General features: G+C 36.4%; 4 protein-coding genes and 1 long non-coding RNA gene across 6 annotated transcripts in view; 4 read left to right on the top strand and 1 right to left on the bottom strand.

The window, feature by feature from the left end:
• The window catches only part of pecr (peroxisomal trans-2-enoyl-CoA reductase), a 14635-nt gene extending 11579 nt beyond the window's left edge, over window positions 1-3056 (top strand). For both annotated transcript variants that reach the window (XM_016267815.1, XM_016267823.1), the window contains exons 7-8: window positions 2427-2538; window positions 2657-3056. In XM_016267815.1, the coding sequence (XP_016123301.1) occupies window positions 2427-2538; window positions 2657-2742 (198 nt within the window). In that variant the 3' untranslated portion in view covers window positions 2743-3056. The remainder of the gene's footprint in view (window positions 1-2426; window positions 2539-2656) is intronic.
• A 1063-nt stretch (window positions 3057-4119) lies between these two features.
• Window positions 4120-5604, top strand: LOC107581548 (transmembrane protein 169-like). The gene is made up of 2 exons (XM_016267144.1): window positions 4120-4147; window positions 4682-5604. Exons 1-2 carry the CDS (start codon window positions 4120-4122, stop codon window positions 5314-5316), a joined length of 663 nt encoding a protein of 220 aa, XP_016122630.1. The 3' UTR covers window positions 5317-5604.
• A 4327-nt stretch (window positions 5605-9931) lies between these two features.
• LOC107570378 (uncharacterized) lies at window positions 9932-11328 on the top strand. The gene is made up of 3 exons (XR_001607030.1): window positions 9932-10171; window positions 11053-11126; window positions 11226-11328. It is a non-coding gene; the product is annotated as an uncharacterized lncRNA (long non-coding RNA).
• A 94-nt stretch (window positions 11329-11422) lies between these two features.
• Window positions 11423-15325, top strand: cflara (CASP8 and FADD-like apoptosis regulator a). Its single transcript, XM_016256541.1, has 9 exons — window positions 11423-11950; window positions 12169-12274; window positions 12377-12512; window positions 13022-13068; window positions 13200-13263; window positions 13388-13440; window positions 13569-13647; window positions 13998-14514; window positions 15140-15325. The coding sequence occupies exons 1-9, from the start codon at window positions 11595-11597 to the stop codon at window positions 15264-15266; spliced, it is 1485 nt and encodes a 494-aa protein (XP_016112027.1). The 5' UTR covers window positions 11423-11594; the 3' UTR covers window positions 15267-15325.
• A 2042-nt stretch (window positions 15326-17367) lies between these two features.
• Window positions 17368-24688, bottom strand: LOC107581545 (UDP-glucuronosyltransferase 1-1-like). The gene is made up of 5 exons (XM_016267128.1): window positions 23821-24688; window positions 21986-22117; window positions 20163-20250; window positions 17539-17758; window positions 17368-17428 (listed from the first exon to the last, which is right to left on the bottom strand). Exons 1-5 carry the CDS (start codon window positions 24685-24687, stop codon window positions 17368-17370), a joined length of 1368 nt encoding a protein of 455 aa, XP_016122614.1. The 5' UTR covers window position 24688.
• Window positions 24689-24925: the final 237 nt, after the last annotated feature.

Below are 24925 nucleotides of genomic sequence, written 5' to 3'. Positions count from 1 at the left end.
TCGGCTGGCCACTCCTGGGAAGGTTCTCCACTGTTCCATGTTTTTGCCATTTGTGAATAATGGTTCTCACTGTGGTTCGCTGGAGTCCCAAAGCTTTAGAAATGCTTTATAACCTTTTCCAGACTGATAGATCTCAATTACTTTTTCTCATTTGTTTCTGAATTTCTTTGGATCTCGGCATGATGTCTAGCTTTTGAGGATCTTTTGGTCTACTTCACTTTGTCAGGCAGGTCCTATTTAAGAGATTTCTTGATTGCGAACAGGTGTGGCAGTAATCAGGCCTGGGTGTGGCTAGAGAAATTGAACTCAGGTGTGATAAACCAGTTTTAACAGGGGGGTAAACACTTCTTCACACAGGGCCATGTAGTTTTGGATTTTGTTTTCCCTTAATAATAAAAACCTTCATTTAAAAACTGCATGTTGTGTTTACTTGTTATCTTTGACTAATATTTAAATTTGTTTGATGATCTGAAACATTAAAGTGTGACAAACATGCAAAAAAATAAGAAATCAGGAAGGGGGCCAACACTTTTTCACACCACTGTATATATAATAATTATAGCTGTACAAATTGCCAAATTACATGACAAAAATTGTAGTTAGTAACGTAATCCATTACATTTACATTTTAGATAATACAATCAGACTACTTTTTGATTACTTTTGACCTGATCATTCATCACATTGATTGAAATTGGAAAATCTTGTGCCATATTGATGAAAAATACAATGCAAAGAGTAAGAAAATATATTCCATTTGTTGTAATTAACAACATGAAGTGCAATAAACATTCCATTATGTCAAGATTTCCCAAACTGGGGTTCGTAAAGGAACTGCAGGGGGTTTGTGAGTTTAATGACAAGCTAATATTTCAATCATAAAAATGTACAATTAAAATAAGTCATTTTAAAATAACATCAATCAACATAAAACACTTACTAAAAAAATGAAACATTTTATTTATTTACCTGCATGTCATGTGACCACGTCAGAGAACCATGAACATGCAAATGTGATACTGTTTAAATGACGAATAACATGAATTTGTGCAGTCTAATGTGTTCGAAAGACAAAAGCCTTCCAAAGCCGTAGTAACACATGGTTAAATAACCTCAATTATGTGTTCATCATTAGTTGATGCAATGTTGAAACACTTTTTAAACCTGAAATGATTTTTATAAATCCAGCGATCACATGCTGTGGAGCCACCTGACTAATGACTGGTCTTTGTGTGAATGTCCACAAAACTGGAAGACTTTCTGAGTGCATATAAGCAGTAGGCTATTTTAGAAAGGAACATTTAAAGATGAAATAGAGGAATTAAAGAGGATCAGTATTGCTGTTGTGTTAATAATATGTAATCATGTAATAAATAAAGTAATTCACACCACTGTATATATAATAATTATAGCTGTACAAATTGCCAAATTACATGACAAAAATTGTAGTTAGTAACGTAATCCATTACATTTACATTTTAGATAATACAATCAGACTACTTTTTGATTACTTTTGACCTGATCATTCATCACATTGATTGAAATTGGATAATCTTGTGCCATATTGATGAAAAATACAATGCAAAGAGTAAGAAAATATATTCCATTTGTTGTAATTAACAACATGAAGTGCAATAAACATTCCATTATGTCAAGATTTCCCAAACTGGGGTTCGTAAAGGAACTGCAGGGGGTTTGTGAGTTTAATGACAAGCTAATATTTCAATCATAAAAATGTACAATTAAAATAAGTCATTTTAAAATAACATCAATCAACATAAAACACTTACTAAAAAAATGAAACATTTTATTTATTTACCTGCATGTCATGTGACCACGTCAGAGAACCATGAACATGCAAATGTGATACTGTTTAAATGACGAATAACATGAATTTGTGCAGTCTAATGTGTTCGAAAGACAAAAGCCTTCCAAAGCCGTAGTAACACATGGTTAAATAACCTCAATTATGTGTTCATCATTAGTTGATGCAATGTTGAAACACTTTTTAAACCTGAAATGATTTTTATAAATCCAGCGATCACATGCTGTGGAGCCACCTGACTAATGACTGGTCTTTGTGTGAATGTCCACAAAACTGGAAGACTTTCTGAGTGCATATAAGCAGTAGGCTATTTTAGAAAGGAACATTTAAAGATGAAATAGAGGAATTAAAGAGGATCAGTATTGCTGTTGTGTTAATAATATGTAATCATGTAATAAATAAAGTAACTAATTACAAGTATTTTAAAATGTAATCTAATTACAAGTACTTAATTTTTGGAATCTGATTACGTAATCCAGATTACATGTAACCAGTTATTACCCAGCTCTGGCTATATGTATGACTATATATAAACTATACAGAATTACAAAATTAGTGTTTAAATAACATGAGATGAAAATATTTACTTGAATTGTGTCAGATATCGCCTGCTGTATGTTTCTTGCTGTCCCCGGCTGCCAGCTACATTACTGGAGCAACCCTGAAAGTCGATGCAGGACAGAGCCTCTACCACTCTGTTTGGGAAATACCAGGTACCCATTTTCTAGTCAGATGATGGCATAAGACACGCTATTATTGTTTCGAAATTAGGATGGACGTCGACTCTTACTATTTGAGTATGTTTCTGTTTCACTTTGTCTCTCTAATCAGATCACACAGCCTGGCCTCCAGCCCCAGAGGGAGAAAATACAGACATATTGAGAGAAATCATGGACACGACCAAATCCAAGCTGTGAATCATAACAAAACAAGTCTAGACTGTCAAACAGCTGCTCTTCATCACAGTGTGGGTGGACCACAAATGTTTTTTTTGCTGGGAATTTTTAACACATCTTGACTGTGGCCTTTGTGATGCTCACTGAATTTCATTATCATTGCACAATTGAACTCTAATAGTTCTGTGTAAATAGAACTGTGTTTAATCAGTGTAAATACGTAATAGTATGATATTGTGAATATAGCATTTGTAATTGTAAGATTTCTAAAAACAAAAATACATTTATCAGCTGTCACCATGAGATTACAAACATGTAATGTATTGTTTAAAAAATACATTCTCTGTTGTAACAACTTGTAAGGCGTTGCATTATTATAACTTATTTGTGCAGCTGCTCTTCATCACAGTGTGGGTGGACCACAAATGTTTTTTTTTGCTGGGAATTTTTAACACATCTTGACTGTGGCCTTTGTGATGCTCACTGAATTTCATTATCATTGCACAATTGAACTCTAATAGTTCTGTGTAAATAGAACTGTGTTTAATCAGTGTAAATACGTAATAGTATGATATTGTGAATATAACATTTGTAATTGTAAGATTTCTAAAAACAAAAATACATTTATCAGCTGTCACCATGAGATTACAAACATGTAATGTATTGTTTAAAAAATACATTCTCTGTTGTAACAACTTGTAAGGCGTTGCATTATTATAACTTATTTGGAAATTAATATGCCTATAAAATGGTATATCAGGTCAGCGGTGATAGCCTTGTGGGCAGCGCACTAACATACAGCGCCATTGTTCTGTTTTGCAGCGCGAGACTCCTTTTCTGCGCCACAGGCTCGAATACAAGACCAAACCATTTTCCTTTTTGATGGGGGACCTAACATGGGAGGGCACAAGCTGCTAGACAAATAAGGAATATTTCACTTTATTACAGTTGTAAAATTGAGTCTTGCGAAAATTATTCCTAATACCATAGTATACAACTATATATCTATTTAATTTTGTCATGTTGATGTTATAGATAATCAGTATATCATTACGGGGACCCCTGTTACTCAGTTCCTCTATTGCCCCCTGTCCGATGCTCCTGAGCTGAAGGGATATTTCAAAAGATTACTAGAAAATTACTTTAATTTTTTTTTAAATTAATTACCAGTGGTGCAATTATGAATGAGTGATTTTCAAACATTGCAGTGTGGTTCTTTTTGCTTGTGTTAAAATATAAAATCATACTTTTATTAAAATTATTATTATTATCATGTTGTAGTTCAGTGGCAGGGGGGAATAAATGATTAATCGCTTTTTTCTGGCATTTTACTCAGAACTTAAAAATTGAGGCTCAGCAGAGCACCGGTTGCTAGGCAGAGCGCCGCAAAAAGCGAGCATGCGCACTGAGCGCTGCGCGCAAGCCGGTGATTGGCCAAACAATGGCATTAGCGGCGCGAGGGGGATGCGTTGTCCTCGGTGTGGTACTGTCCGAAAAAATAATCCCAGCGCCAAAATGTTACATGCGGTGAGCACTTGCAAAGGATAAACTAAATACGCAAGCGACCTCTTCTACATGCATTTATTCGAGGTAAGGACCGTGCATTCTCACATCTGTATTGTCTACAGCAGATGGTAAGCGTGGGGTGTGACTTGAGACAGTGCCTATATATATATTTATAAGCAGTTAATATTTGCAATTTTTGTTAGTAAATGTTTAATACATTCTATATAATAATAAATACAAATGAAATATAGTACAGTATTAGTTGTGAAATAAGTGCTCGTTTTTTGTCATTAGTAATTCATTAGTTCAAGGCAGTTTTTTTGTGTCTGCTGGCAAGGATTGCACACATTCCAATGTATATTGCATTTCCTCTTTCCCGTATAACTGACAGATTTATTTATAAAAATTTGTTGTTCATGCAATATCCTTCTCAATATTTATCTTTCATTCACAGAAGAAGAGGATATCCCTCCTGACAGCCGTTTTGTGACCTTGACTGGCACCATCACACGGGGAAAGCGGAAAGGCCAAATGGTAGACATCTATATGACGCTTACCGACAAAGAGCTGAGAGACATGGCGCGCTCCAAAGAGCGTCTAGATGCAGAGTGTGACGGGGTCGTGGAAGCCAAGCAAAATCCCTGTGCGCTGGGGGTCAGTCAGGGCCCTCATGTTCTCCTCTGGAGCCTTTCCTGCTCCCCGTTCATCTTCCTTCTCTCCTTCATCACATCATTTTACTACGGGACGCTCACCTGGTACAACGTCTTCCTGGTTTACAATGAGGAACGCAGCTTTCTGCACAAGATCACAGTGTGTCCCTTGCTCATTCTGCTATATCCCGTGCTGATTATGACGCTGTGTGTCTGTATGGGGGTGTACGCCGCTGTGACCCAGCTGTCCTGGGTTTTTGGAGAATGGTGGTTGGCGGTGAGGGACCTGGAGAAGGGCTTCTGTGGGTGGATGTGTGGTAAGCTGGGGCTGGAGGACTGTGCCCCGTATAATGTAGTTGAGCTGCTGGACTCTGACACTCTGTCCGGGACCCTCCAGGGGAAGAGGATGGAAGATGTTGAGCACACTTCTACTTTGTGAACTTGATGGATGGAATAACTTTTGGATTTAAGGAATGTTTTTGGTTAATACAAGTTAAGTTCTGTCAATGGCATCTCTGGCATGCTGAAGAAGATCATTTTGACTTGGACAGGATATGTCTTCAGACTTTTCAGTCAACTTGAAGTTTTAAGATTTTTCTTTTCAACATAAAAATGAGTCAAAAAGATTTTTGACAGCATTTAACTTGTTTTCAAGCTTGAGCATACATAACAAAGGGTTAGTTCACCCAAAAATGAAAATTCTGTCATTAATTACTCCCCCTCATGTCGTTCCAAACCCGTAAGACCTTCGTTCATCTTCGGAACACAAATTAAGATATTTTTTCAGGGTTGCTTAAGTTCAGTAGACAGCGCGCGCATGCTGAATGTAAACAGCGCTGATTACGTTCTGGGGTACTCTCCAAAATGGCGGAAGACGGTAACTCAGGGAGAAGAATTGTTGAATAAATTGTTATTATTGTTTTCCTTGTCCGCAAAAAGTATTCTCGTAGCTTCGTAAAATTATGGTTGAACCACTGATGTCACATGGACTATTTTACTGATCTCCTTATACGTTTCCGGGTCTGGGAACATTGCAGCTGCATTGCTGTCTACGAAGGGCCAGAGAGCTCTCAAATTTTATTGAAAATATCTTAATTTGTGTTTATTGTCTACAGCAGATGGTAAGCGTGGGGTGTGACTTGAGACAGTGCCAGGTCCTAAAATGCGATGTGTTGCAATGTAATGCAAAACAAAGTAGCATATATAATAGACGATTGTGATTTTTTTTCTCTCCTTCTAGAAGGAGACATCTTAAAAGGGTGATTGACTCCAAGCAGGTGTGTCCGGCTGTAAACAGACATCATATAGGAATCTCGCAGGGTTTATAGTCATGAGAGAAGGGGCATCTGGAGACCTCACTGGTTTGGAGCTGGAGGGAGTGATCGAGACAGAGGAGACCCCAGTGAACATGCTTGAGAGGTCAGCTGAGGAGGAGGGAACCACCACCAGGAGGAAGAAGAAAAAGAAAAAGAAAGAGATCATCTACCGCTCTGACCTGGAGGTTGAGGATGCTGGGGAGGGAACCTCGGCGGATGTGGATGGAGCCTTTAGTCCTCCACTTGATGAAGGTGAAAATATGATATCTGGGGGTGAACTCATTGTGTTGTGATGTTTGTTCATGTACAGTGATATTCATCTTTTGTTTGCTTACTGTAATGATGGCACGGCTGTGCTTTCTATCCAGAACACACCAGATTGAGACCATGAGTAATTGTCCTCTCATATTAAATATGACATGATATTATCTTGTATGTTTTATACTTGTTGATCATTTTATGTCAGTTATCTAGATATTGTTTTACAGTCTTCTGGGTGATAGATTTTTCTTCCAGAAAATCTTGCAACATCAGGGAATAATATATTTGTAAATTTCTAGTCCTAGTAAAGGTGTCTTGAAAATTAGAAACATTAGTACATTTTAATGTACTATTTATGTATTAGTAATTATTTATTGTATTTTATTTTATTGAAAGAAAGTACAGCTTTTATCAGCAAGGGTATAATACATTTCAAATTTTACATTTAAGTGTTTTTCGGAAGATGAACGAAGGTCTTACGGGTTTGGAACGACATGAGGGTGAGTAATTTGACAGAATTTTCATTTTTGGATGAACTAACCTTTTAAGGGATAACTCACTGAAAGATAACAATTCTGCTATGATTTACTCACCCTTCTGTTCCAAACATTTTGAAGAATGTTTGATATGAACAAAAAAAAACGTACATTCTACCGAAGAAAGTACGTTTTGGAACGACATGAGTGTGAATAAGTTATGACAAAATGTATATTTTTGGGTGAGCTTCTCCTTTTATTTTGCACAGTTTTATTGATTTGTACACATTGCTAGGGAATCATCCATGAATTAGCCTAGTCTGAAACACTTTGCGTTTTGGCTATTTATTGTAAAATTTTACAAAAACTGAAATATAGGGCCAAGTTACTCAGAGAATTCAGCACATTATCTTTCCATATCACATTTAAAATAGGAAATAATGGATTTTAATCTATGCTATACAAATGAATGACCAAAACAATAATGTTGTTGATGCAGTTACTCATGATGATATCCAAAAGCTAATTTTTAGTTTTAGAACATAAGTAATTCACTAAAGAGGTTTTCTGATATAAGTTTATTAAAAATAAAAACTGTAAATGTGATTAGAACTGCAGCCTTAATCTGAATCACTATGGTCAGCCTGCAGTAATGATTTATATTCAGAGCACTCAAATTCAATTTGGTCGGAAGTTTCATACTTCCAGATTTTATCCAAAGACTATAAAGCTATGGCAGATATGCTCCTTACTTGCTTAGACTACATTTTTTCCAGATATATATTGTTGGACTTAAACGGTAATCTTAGTCTGTCAGCTCTGATAGGGTGATTAAAGGCAACTTTATACTTCAAAGCATCCGATTCCTCTATGCAGAAGAGTAGCATCAAATTATTAAATGTTTTTATGTACAGCAGTGACCATAAATAATCTGAGACTGAAACTCATTAGATAAACATGCTTAAGAAATGAGAAGGAAATGCCTTTCATCTTTAGAGAGTTTATCATGTACTCTGTGTAATCAGAAGTATGCTACATATTTACCTTTGGCCTGCTTTACACGCATTACACACTCTTTGATGATACTTGATAAGCAGATAATCTTTCCTCTCTTAGTTTGACCGATACTTTCAATTGAATCAACCACTAAGAAACAGCAACATTTTACACTTTGTATACTTTTCTTTTTTATATTCTGTTCATATCCAAGTATGGATATGTCCCAAATCACTGAATTGTTGTGTTAGTGTTTGAAACAGTGGGGTGCTTTGTATTTCCACAGGTGTAACAACAATGGTGCTATAATAGTGTTCAACAAGGATGTCAGCCATTAAAAACCACAGACTGTTTTACACACATTAAGGATAATGGCTCAGTTGTCCCAGAAGATCATCTTACACTTCAAAAACCTTTTATGAGGAAATTCACAGATTATTGGACGATACATCTATTTCAGATGGGGTGGTGTCTGGTTCTCATATTGCACATCAAAAACTCAAAATCCAAGAGAGTTCAGCTCTGAGATATGAAGTATAGCACTCATCTCATCCTCATATACCATCATCATTTTATTTGTTGTTTATCTAGGCATACTGTTGTAACATTACTAAATACAGGCTTCCAATGGTAACTGAAATATTAAAATTGTGTTTTCCCAAAGACTATTGAGTTATAGAGTCCTGGCCAGGAAAATCAGGATTTTTTTTTTCCTTGCCTGGAAAAATCACAAGAATTAATTTTTCTATTCATCAAAGAATCCTGAAAAAAGTATCACAGTTTCCACACAAATATTAAGCAGCCCAACCGTTTTACTCAACACATTGATAATAAATGTTTCTTAAGCACCAAATCAATATATTAGAATGATTTCTGAAGGATCATAAAAAATTCTGCTTTGCCATCACATTAATAAATATAAAAGTTATTTTAAATTATAATAATATTTCACAATAGTACTGTTTTATTGTATTTTTGATCAAATTAATGGTGAGCATAATAGACATGTTTCAAAAATGTAAAAAAATTGTACCAATCCCAAACTTTTGAATAATAGCCCTTCATTGATAAAATATATACATATATATATGAGTTATAGAGTCCTGGCCAGGAAAATCAGGATTTTTTTTTTCCTTGCCTGGAAAAATCATAAGAATTAATTAAAAAAAAACTTCTGTAGTGAATAGGCTATACACATTTCTAGCTATGAAGATTTCCTTCACTAAAAAATTCTCCTAATTTGTGAGAATCATACGTTTGAGTCACAAAAAAAATTGTTTTATTAAAAAATTGGGTCTGAATTAAAGTTTATATAAACATGTCTCACAAAAAGTGTGGGAACCCTGTAAATGACCAGATATCTTAGCAGAGATCTATGCATTTGATCTGAATCATTTGGAATATGTTCACAAATATGTAAAGACAAAAAAGGTTCTACTATTATAATTTATGCAGTTATTAAAAGCTCAAATTGTATTGCATCTGCAAATGAGCAGCTTTTATGTAAACCGCCTTTTCAAATTAGTCATTGTAATTATTGTTTCAGTCTGTTGCACAAGAGATTATTGCTTTTTGCTTATCTTTTGGGACTTTTCCAGCACTCATCTCTCTGCTCATATGACAAGACCTTGACCTGTTTTTCCCCCTGCAGTTAGGCCAGCCTTACAACTGTTACACAAACAACACTTGAATGACATGAAATATTGTCTCCTGTTTATCTGTAAACATGGTTTCTAAGCACAAACTGTTTTTACAGCATGAACTGTCATGTTTTGTTTTCACAAGTCTGCACTTGGTGTTTTGTTTTTTCAACCGTTTATAATAAAGAATATTTCGTTTGTTCTATCAATGATATAGTTTTTCCAGTAAAAAAAAAAGTTAGACCTTTCAGACTTTCAATGCAGCTCCCCACAAACTAAAAGGTGTGCCATATAGCTATATAATTACCGAACCTTTTTTAAAAACGTTATCATCGCGGCTTGTCAACAAGCAGTCCCTCCCTTGTCCCTCCTTAATTCAACCGGTCTGTAACAGAATCGCCACTAATTAAGTGTAAGGGAAAGTCAATAGTCTTTAGAATGAGTAAGCGCGAGTGATTATCTGACCCTACCCTAGAGAATCCCCCTTCTACCCTAGAGAATCCCCCTTTGAGGCGTGGTTTGTTTGTGACTTGGTCAAGTTACTTTCGTTTTTGTTTTTTGCGTTTTGACGTCCGTCGGAGAGATGAAGCCACACAACGTCAACGGTAATACTTTATATCATGCATTCTGTTAGTTGTAATTGAATATGTAATCATTTTGTAATAGTTTAACTGTAATGTTTGTTTATAATAGCTTTTCATACCATTTCCGTAAAATACGTAGTACACGTAGGTCATTCAGCCAGTCAGTCAAAGGTAATTTGATCTAGTTTTAAAATCAGAATAGGCTATGTATATTTGACGCATCACATCAGTTCATTTTTCGTTACGAAGTGGCGTAGTTTGTGCTTTTTGAATAGGCTATATCTATCTTATTTTATCGGTGGTTACAGATTGTTGGCATTTAACTATGCGCACGTCACTAACGCTAAATGGACACGTATGTCGTTTAATCAAAAGACATCTTTTAGTTCGAATCGTTCTTTTGAGACGGATCTTTTTAGCGAATCGGAATCGGTTGAACTTTTTTTCACAGTGTGAACGAATCGCTCGAGCTGTTTTGAAACTGATTCTTTGAAAAGTTCCAAGAATCTGAATCGTATAAAGCACGATAGAAATTTGCGTGGGTTCTCTTCGCTCATGAACATGATCCAAGTTATGTGATTAGATCCCGTGGGAAGGTTTACAATGGGACCGAGTTCTTCACGTGATTCCCCTTGAAATCTTAAGGCTTGTTTCGCTTTTGAAATACTAGGCTAATATAAATTCCAAGAATCTGTACGCAAAAGTCGTGAATTATGTTGTCCAAAATGCAAAATAAATCCCAAGAAAGTAAGTCCACCCTAATGTAACATACAGTTTATGTAGATTTTTAAATGCACTATGTATTTCTTGAGGATATCCAGGTAGCCTACTTGCTATCTATCAAACGCATAGTTTGGTTATGAAATCGCATTATCTTTACATGCCACATTTTTTTAATTTAGTGTCACCAGGAGATGAGCCTGTCTGCAGGCAACACCAACAAAACTTTTGGTTCTCTAAATTAAGGACGTTGAAGGTATGTCTGGCCCTTGCATTGTCCTCCATTTGTTCACACTGATTGTGAGAGAGAGAGAGAAAAAAACTTCATGTTGTGTGTGTGCTTTGCCCTTTACAGGTGTAAATCCAAAGTGGCTATTGATTTCTACAGGAATGTGATGAATGAGGCTACAGTGGATTTTTCTCACTATCATGATAAATGCAATTTTCATTCAATAATTGCTAAAAAAAAAAAAAAAAAAAATATAATTTTTAACATTTTTTCCTGCTTACACTCAAAAGAGGCTATTGATTTCTACAGGAATGTGATGAATGAGGCTACAGTGGATTTTTCTCACTATCATGATAAATGAAATTTTCATTCAATAATTGCTAAAAAAAAAAAAAAAAAAAAGTTAATTTTTCACACTTTTTCCTGACTAGACTCATAAGTAAACAAATAGATGTTTAAAATGCATAATAAAATTCCACACTCCCACCTTTTAAAATGACCCAAACTATAACCTACAGCATCTGTACAGGGTCATACAGTGAAATGGCAGATGGATTTTCTAACATGGTCAACAGTGTGACTGCATCTCTTGAAAAAGAGGAGTGTAAAACCCTACTGTACCTTTGTACAGATTTGTTCAACAACATCTGCGTGGAAGATTTAAGAGGAGCTTTGTTGGCATTTGCCAAACAGGCACAAGCTCAAGCAGGTCAAGCTCAGGCTGGTGATGCCCTGCTGATGGAGCTCATGTTCCGAATGAAGCGCTTTGATATCCTAAAGAAAGTTTTTGGTACCAACAGACAACAGGTAGAAGGAATTCTGAAGAAGGGAGCTGTCCTCTCAGATTACAGGTAATTTATGCTAATAGCATATCAGTGTCTACGATATTTTCACAACCCATGTGGTGAAACGAATACTTATGATAATGAAAGGCCTTATTTTAGAGTCTGAAGTTTGTTTTTGGGGTTATTCAAGCACTCTCTTGGGGAAAAACCCAAGCAGAAATACCCGTGAATTTTATTTTCACCCACACAAGTCTGTGTATTTTGAATTGGTCTCTTTTATACAGGATTCTAATGGCAGATGTGAGTGAAAACCTGGGGAATGAGGAGTTACAATCTCTTATATTTCTCCTGAGCAGTACCCTGCCCAAAGAAAGACTGGCTAGAGCTACTGTAAGACAAAAGACCAAAATGTAAAATGTTTCTGTTTCAGATGGGTTTATGTAATGTGCATTTTTATTTCATGTTCGTTTCATTTCATCTGATTTCTCATAGACCTTTCTAGATGTGGTAGTGGAGTTGGAGAAGTTTGATGAAGTATCATGTGATAAGCTAGACCTGCTTGAACAGTGTTTGAGAAACATTAACAGAAAGGATCTTGTCAAAAGGATTCAGGCCTACAAGAATAGAGGTCAGTCGTTTCTGAGATCACTTTTCTTTTGGTTGTTGCTTGAATTGCTTGTCAGTAGGGGAATTACACAGGAGATACATTTTACGCGAAGACTGGGTGCCAAAACAAACATGTCTTACTGTCACAAAGTTTGGCTGGCTGAGTGTTTTTTAACTTTGTAATTTTGCCAAGTGTTTAAAATAGTGTTTTCGAGGTGAGAAGTTGCTGAAACAAAAGTTTGCAAAGTTCATGAGACCATATCTTAGTCAAGAGGGTTCGCAACAATTTCTGGTTGGCGGGCTATTGTTCGATTACGTCGGATTTATAGATTGTATTGCAACTCTGAATTGTTTTAATTGTGATTAAAAACCTGACATTAAACATTAGTGCACCCATGCTTGACATTTGTAGATGCTTTTGTTCACGGCACCAGTTAAGACGCTTGAATGGAAAACATTTCAATCAAATAATTAGTAAATAATTAATAATACATAATTAAATCTAGATAATGAATTTTATAACCATTTCAGGTCAGAATGTACCATGTGCAGTTCCTAAAGTTCAGAAATCCTTTAAGGTAAGACATGCATTTTAAGGAAATACATTTCTGTATTGAATAGATAGATATAGTAGAATACAGTATGTTGCATGATGGGTACATTTTTACTAATTATTGTAAAAATGTTTCTCTCTGTTCCTTCATTTTAGTTCGCCCCTGTGCAACGTCAGCCTTCTGTTCAACAAGTGAAACAAACACTATGCTTTTCTCAAGGTGAGTGTGTATGTGTGTGTGTGTGTGTGTATATGTATATATATATATATATATATATATATATATATAATATATTTGTCTACCTATGAATAACATTTAAGACTTGCACATGGTCTTTTTCTAGAGTTTCAAAATTTGAAGCTTTCAGTACCTGAAACAGGGACACAACATCGACAGGCAAGAAATTAGCATCTTAATTAATACTGTAAATAGTAATCATGGCAAAGTCTATCATCTTTTCTGATGGTTATTTTATTTATGAGTAGGTTATAAGACGTTCCTCCCACTGTCTGTATGTCTGCTAGGCTTTGATGGAGCAGTATGAAATGAATCCTGAGCAGAGGGGTCTGTGTGTGATTATTGACTGTGTTGGCTTGGATGGAGGTAAGTGTGTCATAATGTATCAAAATGAAAGTGTCATGTAGAGTGTGTATTAAGAGTTAAATAACAAACAAGGTCTGTTTTGACCTTGGTTTTGTGGGGGGAAATTGATTTGCAACCACAATGATGTCATAATTTTTGAGAGAAAAAAAACCCTTGATTAAATTTTTAAAAACTCCCATTGTCCACCCCTGACTTTCTAAAGAAAGTCATAATTTTCATCATAGCATTTAGTTTTTTTCCTTTAATTACAAATTGGGATAAAGTATGGTTAATCGAGAACACAATTTGTAGCTCTTTAATGTGCTACAATAAAACATCTGCATCTAAACCTCTATGTTGTGTCTTTTCAGAGATGATGAGTCGGACATTTGATTGTCTGGGTTTCAAGGTAATTTTTCACTCTCTCTTGGGTCTAAAAGAAACCCAGAAGGTCTTGGAAGACCTGACCCGCAACAGGATCCTTCAGGGGGTCAATCGCTTTGTCTGCTGCATCATCAGCAGGGGAACGGACACTCATCTGTTGGCTACGGACTCTAGCAGCCTTGGCATCAGGCTGGAGGATCTCAGGCAGCTTTTCAGCCCAACCCAGTGTCCCTCTCTTTGTGGTAAACCCAAACTCTTCTTCACCCAGATCTACAGGACCACAGAAGTCCCAAATACCCCCTCAATGGATGATGAATACCTTGAGACAGATGCACCAGCATGCCACTATTCTAGGAGGCTATGTTCGAATGCAAGGACTATTCCAGTGTCAGCAGATGTCCTTTGGAGTGTGTGCAGAGCAGAGGCAAAGCTGCTGGAAGGGTCTGGCCACCAGTCGGTTTACCTGCATGCATTAAATTCTGCCTTTCTGAAGGGATGTCAGAGGTATGGGCACTGTTTCTGATAGAAAGTGCTTAATTTAATAGTGGTCAATGCAAATATTTTAAATCATGCAATTTTATGAACAATACATTTTCTTGCAGTAGTACTTTATTCACATAGAAAAGGCTGAACATTGACTTTACAACACTTTAAAGATCTTATTTTTTAGCATTTAGGTATTCATTGACATGAACTAACAGTGAGCAATATGTTTTTACAACGTTTAGTAAACTTATTGTTTGTTAATAAAAATACAGTTGTTCATTGTTCGTTAGTTCACAGTGCATTAACTAATGCTAAATGCATATACAGATAAAATGCATGCATTTTAGTAAATGTTGAAATTTAACTAAGATTAATAAATGCTATAGATGTATAGTTCATTCTTTGTGCATGTTAAAGGTGCTATATACGATTTTTCAACCGAAAAAAACGAAATTGAGATAATTTTGGCTTTTATTTATTATTGCTTGTGACCTGACATTTAACGCTTAAGTAGCTGTAACTTTTTAACGATTTGTATATGCTAAATCGTTTTCAGCTTTTGCAGTTGAGTTCTCAGAAAATAAAAGTCTGTAATTAAAATATCCATATTTATTTATGTATGTTTGTTTGTTTTAATTTGCAGAAAGATGCTTTTATTGGACATCATGGCAGAGGTGAACAGAAACGTGTTTAGTCACAATCAACAAAATCCTGAGAATGAGTACCGCCTTCAACTCTCTCACACACTACGCAAGAAACTTTACTTGTAACACTTAATGTGTGCATCACAACACACTACTTTGTTTTTTTTTCTCTCTTTTTCTTTTCTGTCTCTCTTACACACACACACCCTATACTTGTTTTTTAGAATGGAAATATTGTCCATATAGTGGCTGAATAATCTGAGCATAGCTGAATACTGCTATAATATCTGGTAAAATATTGTGTTTTATGTATTTGTATATTATTATTTATATTTATTTGTGTATCTTCACCTCCTGTGGCAGCTAATACAAAGTTCTCTATTGCAGTCACCGTGCTAGTGCCTCGCTTATTAATTTAAGAATACCTTCAGTCATTAGTGCGGCTAAGTGAAGTTTATTTGTATAGCGCTTTTGAAAATACATACGGTCTCAGTGCAGCTTTCCAAAAAAACGTGACTTAATCCTCCAAAGTTGCAAGGCGAAGATGAATGGTGCAAGGAAAGCAACTCTGTGAGTTGTTTTGGTAAAGAGCAGAATCTTTGGGAGGAACCAGTCCAGACCCCATCCTCCTTGTCATGGCAATTAATTTACACATGCTAAATATCTAGTTACATCGTGCTGTAGTATTAATCGTGTACACTGAATACATTTTTAATATGAGTATCTTGTTCAGTAATCCACTTAAAATCCACTTCTCTTCTATATAAAACTATACACACATCAATAATAAAGCATATACTCATTATAACAAATATATCCTTATTGTCTGATAGTTTTGATGTTCTAGGTACTATATATTATTACCATAGAGTAGACCATAGGCTTTAAAAGTTGATGTGAAGTGATGATTAAATTTGGGATGATCTGATCTGTTTTTAGTAGATATGTAGAATTTTTAGTACATATGTAGAATTTGTAAATTGTAATATATATCAAACCAGATTGTAGCACAACTGTAATGTTAAACTATTTAAACATAGGCCTATATCTAATTGTCATTTAAATAACTTATCATATTCACATAATTAATTTCTTCTCCCTTCAGAGACGTAATTACAAACTGATTACTGGATGCTTTATATTAGCAGATTATAAGATGAATTAACAGAATATGAAAACAGTGACCAGTATGAAAATATCTCTAAAGTGCATTACATGTTGCAGCATGGGATGTGTAGAGAAAGTATTATGAATAAAAATGCTATAAATCTACTTTGCGCTTTGTATTTTTTTCCTTCAATAATTTCATCGCGCTATATTAATGAGTTACCCTTCACCACCTACTTGCATTAAAAACAATAACCTGCAAAAAGAGTGAGTCAACGAATTTTTTGAGTGTATACATTGAAAAGATTCGAATTATTGGGGTGATAAAACGGCGTGCGTTCCGTTCTTTTTGGCATAAATTTGCCGTCATACATTTTCCACTCCACCAGGGGTCGGTAAAACAGTAAATTGTAAGAAAGTGTTAGTAATAGTGACTTGCAATACAGTATATCTTTTTTTCTTGTGGAAGACCAGGTTTTGAATTTTACTTTGTGTGAATATACAAAAAGTTACATTGTAAACAATGTCACTACAAATACAGCAGAATTAGAATTTGTTCAACAATAAGATCTGTTCCCTCTCAGTCGGTCACTCTCGACGTCACGTCGGAGGACCGACGAATTGGGATCTCGCTTAGAGGGACCAATCTACTTCGAGTGTAAACTAAACGAGCCAATGCACATTGGCATGCGATTATTGCATCCAGCTGCTGCTGATCACAGCGTGAGTATAAGTAGGCAGCAGGTGCAGCGCATATTCAGCTTTTCGCTTCGGAGCCGAGCGATCACATCGTTCCGCTCCTGACTACTCTACGGAGAGAAGACTGAACGAGTTCAGCACGCTCTTGGAGAGCTCTTCGTGTTGGAGGACGGCGCTTCAGCGGTGGTGGTTTCCCGTGTCGAGTGGGTTGCACACATCAGGCCGCACTACCCCCTGATTGTGTTGCAAATGAAGTAGATTGGTCCCTCTAAGCGAGATCCCAATTCGTCGGTCCTTCAGGGAACGAGGGTTACATACGTAACCGAGACGTTTTCGCTTCTTGCACAGCCCCATATAGCTCTATTTAGAAATGAAACTTATTTTGGGCTTTACCGTTCTTTCCCAGTTTGTAGAAGTGTAACTACAATTTGAGTTTGAGGTCATTGTGTATGGCCGACAGCTTCTCCATTCTTTGCTTACAGCTGCAGAACACGGCAAAAGAAATGCATTGAGGTTATGAAAGAGTGTATGCATGTATATAAAATATATGTATATATGAGAGCAACAGTGGGAGAAATGTTAAAACTCTCACCTGCTGTCATTAATAACTGTGTTGAGAGCATCGACCAGCGTTTCTGCAGTGATATCATGGATGCTGAGCACCACTCCCACCCCTCGAGTCGCCATGCGGTGCACGTTGTCACCCTGGTCACCAAAGAGGGGAAGCATCACCATGGGCACACCATGACAAATGCCCTCATAGATTCCATGCGTCCCCCCATGAGTGATAAAGGCTTTTGCTTTGGGGTGACCTTTAATAAACAACAAGAATTAAAGTCACATTGCTTTTGAACCAACTACGTGGCTGGCATATACAGCAGATGATGATATGCCAGGGAAAAAAAGGGATCTAAAAGTATGATTGAGAGTATTATTTTTATTTATTTAAACCTGGAAATAGTTTTAGTACTGAATTTTTTTTTTAATTAGAAAAGTTAAAATAAAACAAATATTCTGGGTTAATCAATTAAGTAAACAAGTTCAAAGAAAAATTAAAGTGTCTGTTTTAGGTATGGTACTTTTTTTACTTTTACTCTAAGTGTTGTGGAAATCATATAATTTGTAATGAACAAAGTGTATTTAATTAGCTGCAAGATGCAGTTTACTCAGACCTTTGTATGCCACTTTATAAAGCTTTGATTTGATTTGCTCAGTAGTATCATGTTTTACATTCCCATTTATTGATCCTTGCAGGCAAAAGTGCAGCGCACACACAAAAAAAACGAGATATTCTTCATAAAAAAAAATCAATTGAGACTCGGGAACTTCTCTGATTGGTGGATCTCACTTCAGGGTCCCTATAATAATATACACAAATGCCTTGTCAGACTTGTCATAATTTATTATATTGACCTTCATTTAACACTTCTATGATTCCGTGATTTCAACATTAAATAAAAAGACTGCTAATAAAATGTCTGTGTTTAGGCATTTTCATTATCAGTATAGCTCATATTTAGGCAATCACATTAAGTTTTGACTTAGTATGTTTCTAAGTCAAAACATGTGAGCAGGATATTTTATAATTTCCCCTGTGAGGATGGGCACCCACAGTCAGAAACATAAATCGGCACCCTTCTTGATATTTAAATATAATTTTGCAAGATCTATAGATATTCTGATACCTTAGGGCACCCTTTTCTGTTAAAAATTTCCAGTATTTATATAGCTGACCAGATTACTCATTGGTCAAGCATATGCGCCAATACAACCACAGTTAATAGGATTAGCTAACATTCTGAGTGTGAATGGGCTCTGCTCTCCAGTCATTGCAATCATACCTGACATGCCAGGCAAAATACCGACTGTACTCAGTTTGTTTAACAAAAGCTGCTTCTGTGTTCTTGGTTTAATGATCCATGTTGTTGCTGGAATTTGTGGTTGGCTGATCCTTAACTTGCTACCCAAGGGATAAGCCAAGTGAATCCCTGGATTTCACAATAATAAATTTACTCCCTCACATACTTCTGGTAAGACAAACAGAAATCCCTCATTCTTTAGCACTGAATCTAACTGAAGTGTTTGCTTAACTACAAATAAATCCTATCCTTTTCACAAGAAATAAAGACAGCCCCCCTCAAAATAAATAAATAAAATAAAGCAAAAATATTCATTATAGTAAACTATATATTTATACAAAATATATAATGAAATAAATTATTTACATAGATCTTCATTTAGGTTTCTAGATCTCTGCTTTTTTTACTGATTAATAAAATCAGAACCCTATTTTTTTTGGCAGCATGAAGAATTTTAACATTACATATACAAAGCATTAAATTAGCTAATTAAATGTTGTATGTTATGAGAAAAGTTCTTTAAAGGGATAGAGATAGATCCAAAAATGAAAATTAGCCCATGATTTACTCATGGTGTATATGACGTTCTTCTTTCAGATGAATACAATCGGAGTTATATAAAAAAAATGCACTGGCTTCTCCAAGTTTTATAATGGCAGTAAATAGGTGTAGTTTTACAGTAGTCCAATAGAAGTTCGATAAAGTGCATCCATCCATCATAAAAAGTGCTCCATACTGTTCTGGCGGGTGAATAAAGGGCCTCCTGAAGTGAAACAATGCGTTTTTGTAAGAAAAATATCCAAATTTAAAACTTTATCAATCGCTTACTGTTATACACACGTTACGAGAGAGTGGCGTCCAGCAGATGATGTAGGACATAGGCATAGCATAAGCTCCGGTGAATAGTAATAAATGCAGAAACAGAGGAGAGTGCAAAACAAAACACCAGTCATGAATTAGAAGTACAAAACGAGGATTTGTAAAGAAAAATATCGGAGGATTTCAATACAAGCCAAGAGGAGACTGCTTTTCCTGTACACTTTTTATGATGGATGGATCGGATGCATTTTATTGGACTTCTATTGGACTACTGAATATCAGTAGTCAATTAAAGCTAGGAAGAACCAGGACATTTTTAAATATAACTCTGATTGTATTCATCTGAAAGAAGAAAGTCATATACACTTAAGATGGCTTGAGGGTGAGTAAATCATGGGGTAATTTAAAATTTTGGGTAAACTATCCCTTTAAGCTACTCATTGCATAGCTAAAAAAAAAGAAAAAAAAGAACTAACACCCGAGTGGGCGAGACATGTTGTAATAGCATTTTAAAAAACAGACCAGCAAGCAAACTCACCGAGCAAGTCATTCTGTGGAAGCCACTTCATCAGCTTGACATTTTCTGGGACATCATCAGGAATCTCACCTGTATACCGCCAGAGAACCTAGAAACAGTGACAGTTCAGACAGTTTTTATTCAAAACAAACTACAGCCCAATTAGCCTATTGGCAGTCCTCCTGAAGCTAACCAGGTTACCAGTTTAGACCATTACTTTAGAAGTACCCTTTTTGTGGAATAATTTCTATTCAAGTAGATACTTCTATTTGTGAAATTCTACATTTATTTTTGTTGAGGCTACATATTACTAAAAAATTACTCCATGATTCATGGCAATGTAAGAACTTTAAAAAGAGACTCCGTCTCGGTCTAACAGAAATACTATCCACTCTAGTAATGAGCATTCTGTGGCGTGCCAAACCCCCTTTTCAGCACACACAATAACTTTAATGGGAACAAGATGTTCCTTGACTTCCTCCCCAGCTATAGCTAAAGCTCTGCGTGCAGCCTCCACTTAGTTTTACACTTTAACGTGCTGAGAAAACAAGTGGGTAATGTGGACTCGTGAACCCTACAATCCTTGACTGAGAGACTGAACATCTGGGATGCTGAACAGAATGGTTTCAGGTCACGCAGCACAATGTTTGCACAGAAAATATAGCTCTAAGCCTTGGGTTAGTAAATGTGTGTAGTTCAAAGGATTATTTTACACCTTGTTTGACAACTTAAATTGCACCAGAATAACTTGATTTCTGCCAGTATGTATTTTCTAAAATATATGGCATTCCAACTTAAATTATCTCTTACCCAGGGATTACTACAATAAAAAAAAGGAAAATGAGTGCAAATTATATCCATTCTCTTACTAAAATAATGATGGATGCTCATTCACTATCCAGAATAATTTCTTCCCTATATGAGGTGTTAATGTGTCGCAGCCCCTCCTCCACACTATATATAAAATTGAAATGGGATAAAGAATTAAAGACTGAAATACCAGAAATGGATTGGTACGATATGTGGATAATACACCAGACTACCACTAGCTCACAAATATGGAGGGAGTTTTCCTGAAGTGCCTTATTCGCTTCTTTATAACACTTAAGATCAAAAGCAAACAAGTCTCCAGACAACAGGTTTGCTGGAGACAGTGTGGACAGTTAGAAGCAGATCACGCACATATCTTTTGGATTTGTGAGAAAATCCAATCTTTTTGGGATGATGTGCAGGTAGTTATGTCTGAAGTGCTTGGATATAGAATACCCAGAATCTCTTAATTTTTGCTTATGGGAAATATTAAAAGCATAGTATCTAAAAGCGACCAACATTTATGTAAGATTCTTCTTGTGGCATGTAAAAAGACTATAACTAGGAATTGGTTTAAAGACAGCACTTTGAATTGTAAACAGTGGTTTGAGATTATTGAAGAAATCCCGGTGATGGAAGAACTTAAGTATACATTAAAGATGAAAAAAAGTGCTTTCAGAATGGACTGGGAAAAGTGGTTGATATATAAAGAATATAAAGACATCCTCAGCTAAGTAAACTGTAAATGTTAAAGAAATGGTAACCTCATCTGTTTGGCTTTGTTATGTTTTGTGTGTGGGATTTTTTTCTCTCCCTTTCTCTCCTTAACTAGGGAGTTGGTTCATATGCATATGTATGCATATATATATACATAGGACTACAGCTGTATATGCTGTGTAGCATAAATCTGATATGTATATGTTTAATGTCTCTCCTTATTTTTTTGTCAATATTCCTTAATTTTTTATGTGCATTGTTAATCTTGTATATTAAACTAAATAAAAATAAAAGTAAAAAAAAAAATTATTTCTTACCCTCTGTGGAATCATACTGAAAGCCTTGAAGAAGATGGCAGCTTTCTCTTTTGGCATGGAGGAGACCAGAGAACCCAGACTGAACACCACAATACCATGCTCTCCGGAGCCCTTGACAAATTCCTCCACCTCCTGCAAAAGACAGACAACAAGCCAAAAAATAATAAGCCAAAATTAAATAATGACCTTGTTACATGTATAACTCAACACTGTAAACTAGTTAGGGGTGTAACGGTACACCTATTCGCACCGAAAATTTCCGGTAGGCATCTTTCGGTTCGGTACGCATGTGTTGTTTTAACCACTGCACGAATGGAACTTAATTGGAAACTTCTTGTACCTTTTTTATATATTGTTCATTTTGATAAGAAACAAAGTCTAAACTTGTCTTTTTTTTTTCTTCAGGAAATTCAAACAAAAAATGCCATTTTGACGCTCTTTGATGTGGTGTGACAGATCGCTGTATAAATGCCTAAGTTCAAATGGCAGCATTTCCTCTTTACTACTAGTTTTAGCACGAAATAAACATGAATGAACATCTCATGTCTCATGTAGCGTTTCTCATGTAGTGTGTTCGCTCAATCAGTGTTTCAACCGCGGAAAGATATCAATAATACAGCTTGTAAACAAAATGTCCGTAACATTTCATTTACCTCAGGCATGTCATCAGTGTCCACAGCTGTTAGTTCACTAGAGAAATTAAGTTTAGACAAGAGCATTTCCAGAAATATTATACTCATATTTTACTTTACCTGTTAGTTATATCTTAATTATTTAATGTATGTTTAAATAAATCTGTTATAAAACAAGTTATGACAGCCACTGTGTAAATGAATATAGGCTATTTCCACAACAAAGAGAAATTTTATAATTTAGAAGTTAATTTAAAAACTGCATTATGTGCAATTTACAGGTTTGCATTTTGCATTTTTTAAAGTTGATTGCTCATTATATTTAAAAATAAATAGTAATTGAATTTAAGTTTGGGCTCGGTTCTTTTGTAAAAGGGCTCCCTTTTAGAACATAAGCTGGCGTAGGTTTTTATCTCTAAGAAAATGTTAATTATAACTGAATTTATTTAAAGAAAGAGCAATTTCTTTAGTAAACCACTGTTTAATAAAAAACTAACTGAGGTATGTACCAAACCGTCATGTTTGTGTACCATTATACTCCTATAAACTAGATATGTAGCACAGAAAAAGCAGACATGTTTGCATTATGTACAGTACTCACACAGCTTCATCAGCAAGGCTCATGTTATCCCTTAATCACCACCAACCCTTTTCATCTCACCGGTGTCTTTCCTATATGATATTTCAGAACCTATGCTTTGCACACATCACACAATTACATAGTGTCTGGGGTTTTCGTAGCTCAGGACTCATTATTTTGCCTGTAAAAAGCACCCCTGCCTCAAATATACAAAGAAAAAAAAAAAACTGGTCCTCACGGAAGGAAGGGTGGCTGACAAGGAAAATAACACAGAGGGAAAGAAATGGAGGAGGTTGCGTGCCAAAGAATACAGTGAACACGCTGCGTTGCCTCAGGTTACCAGTGCCCTAGAGAAAGGAGTCATATTACCAAGGGTTATGTTTGTATGAGGGTAAATGTAATGCATGTTAAGACAATGCACCAATGTCAAAGCTCAAAAATGGAACCCATATTTCCAGAACCGACAATGAACCCAACCCAACTTTAAAAAACCAGCCACAGATGTAACATTTCCTTCTGAGGAAAATACATCCTAGGACTAGTAGTCACTGACTACTGAAAATGTTCAAGAACTTCGATTAACAATAAAATTTATAAAACATTAAAAACCTCTGGTGACTTACTGCAGAAAGTGCAGCACTCTTCCGACAGTTGATGCCCCCGATGAGGACCATATTTGGCATGAGAGGCCTGGGGTACTCAAATGTAAAATCATATCTAAGCAACCAAATAGCTCCGCGGCCGATGATCTCCTGGTATGTCACATCCGCATCCAGGTATCTTGAAGCAAGTTCATCAAAACTGGCATACATTATTCGACACAGCACCAGCTCTACACCACTCATGACGAAATTTTGAATGCGCTCTACAAAGGTCATTTTGTCAGTGCTGCCAGACTGAAACCGAGGTACATAAGATGGAGGAGAAGGACACTGTGAAGCCAACATGTCAAGGCCACAAGGAATGCCACGAAGGAAGTAGACTGCGGGGAGACCGAGCGCAGTAGCGATAATAGGTCCACAGGGCAGAAAAGGGTCGGTGAGCACCAAGTCAAAGTTCTCCTCTTTCAGCTTCTGCATCAAAGGTTCGTTGTAAAGCAGCGACTCACATCCTTCCACCTGCGTTCCTGTGAAGTTCAGCAGACGCCCCACTTGGATGACGATGTCCATCAGTGCAGGGCTACGCTTGAACACCCCCTCCTGAAACCCTTTCAAGCTGGTGGACAGCTCCTCCTTGGAGATCTTCACCGGGAAGGTCTCGGTGCGGAAGAGCTCAGAACTCTGGATCAAGATGTTGGTCTCGGGCACCAGGAGCAAGATGTTATGGCCTCTCTGGGCCAGTCCTGTCGCCAACACCTTCATGCTGAGCCAGTGGCTGCCTTCAACAGGCATGACCAGCACCCGGCCACCCTGCGCAGGCCTCAGCCAGGCACTCAGCCAGAGCAGCAGCAACCCTGAACCCAGCCCCCACAGCCAGCCTTCCTTCAGCATATCTGGGTCTGCCTAAGACCAGACACAAACACTGAAAGAAAAGGAGAGGAGAAAACTCCTCCTCCAGGAAAAGGGGCTGTGTTTACACTCTCCCATGTGTGACTGAGAAATAAGAGAGCGAAAGGAAGAACAAGAGAGCACGACAGTTGTCCGTGTTTTGGTTTGCAGATCACGAGAAAAACATTTCCTGAAAGGCAAATAAGTGCTCTGCAGGGCCAGCACAATGTTACACAACACT

Source organism: Sinocyclocheilus grahami, unplaced genomic scaffold (assembly GCF_001515645.1).
Source record: "Sinocyclocheilus grahami isolate Dianchi unplaced genomic scaffold, SAMN03320097.WGS_v1.1 scaffold3.1, whole genome shotgun sequence".
Taxonomy (NCBI): Eukaryota; Metazoa; Chordata; class Actinopteri; order Cypriniformes; family Cyprinidae; genus Sinocyclocheilus; species Sinocyclocheilus grahami.
Note: the sequence above shows the minus strand (reverse complement) of the source record. Positions and strands in the feature narration are given on the sequence as shown.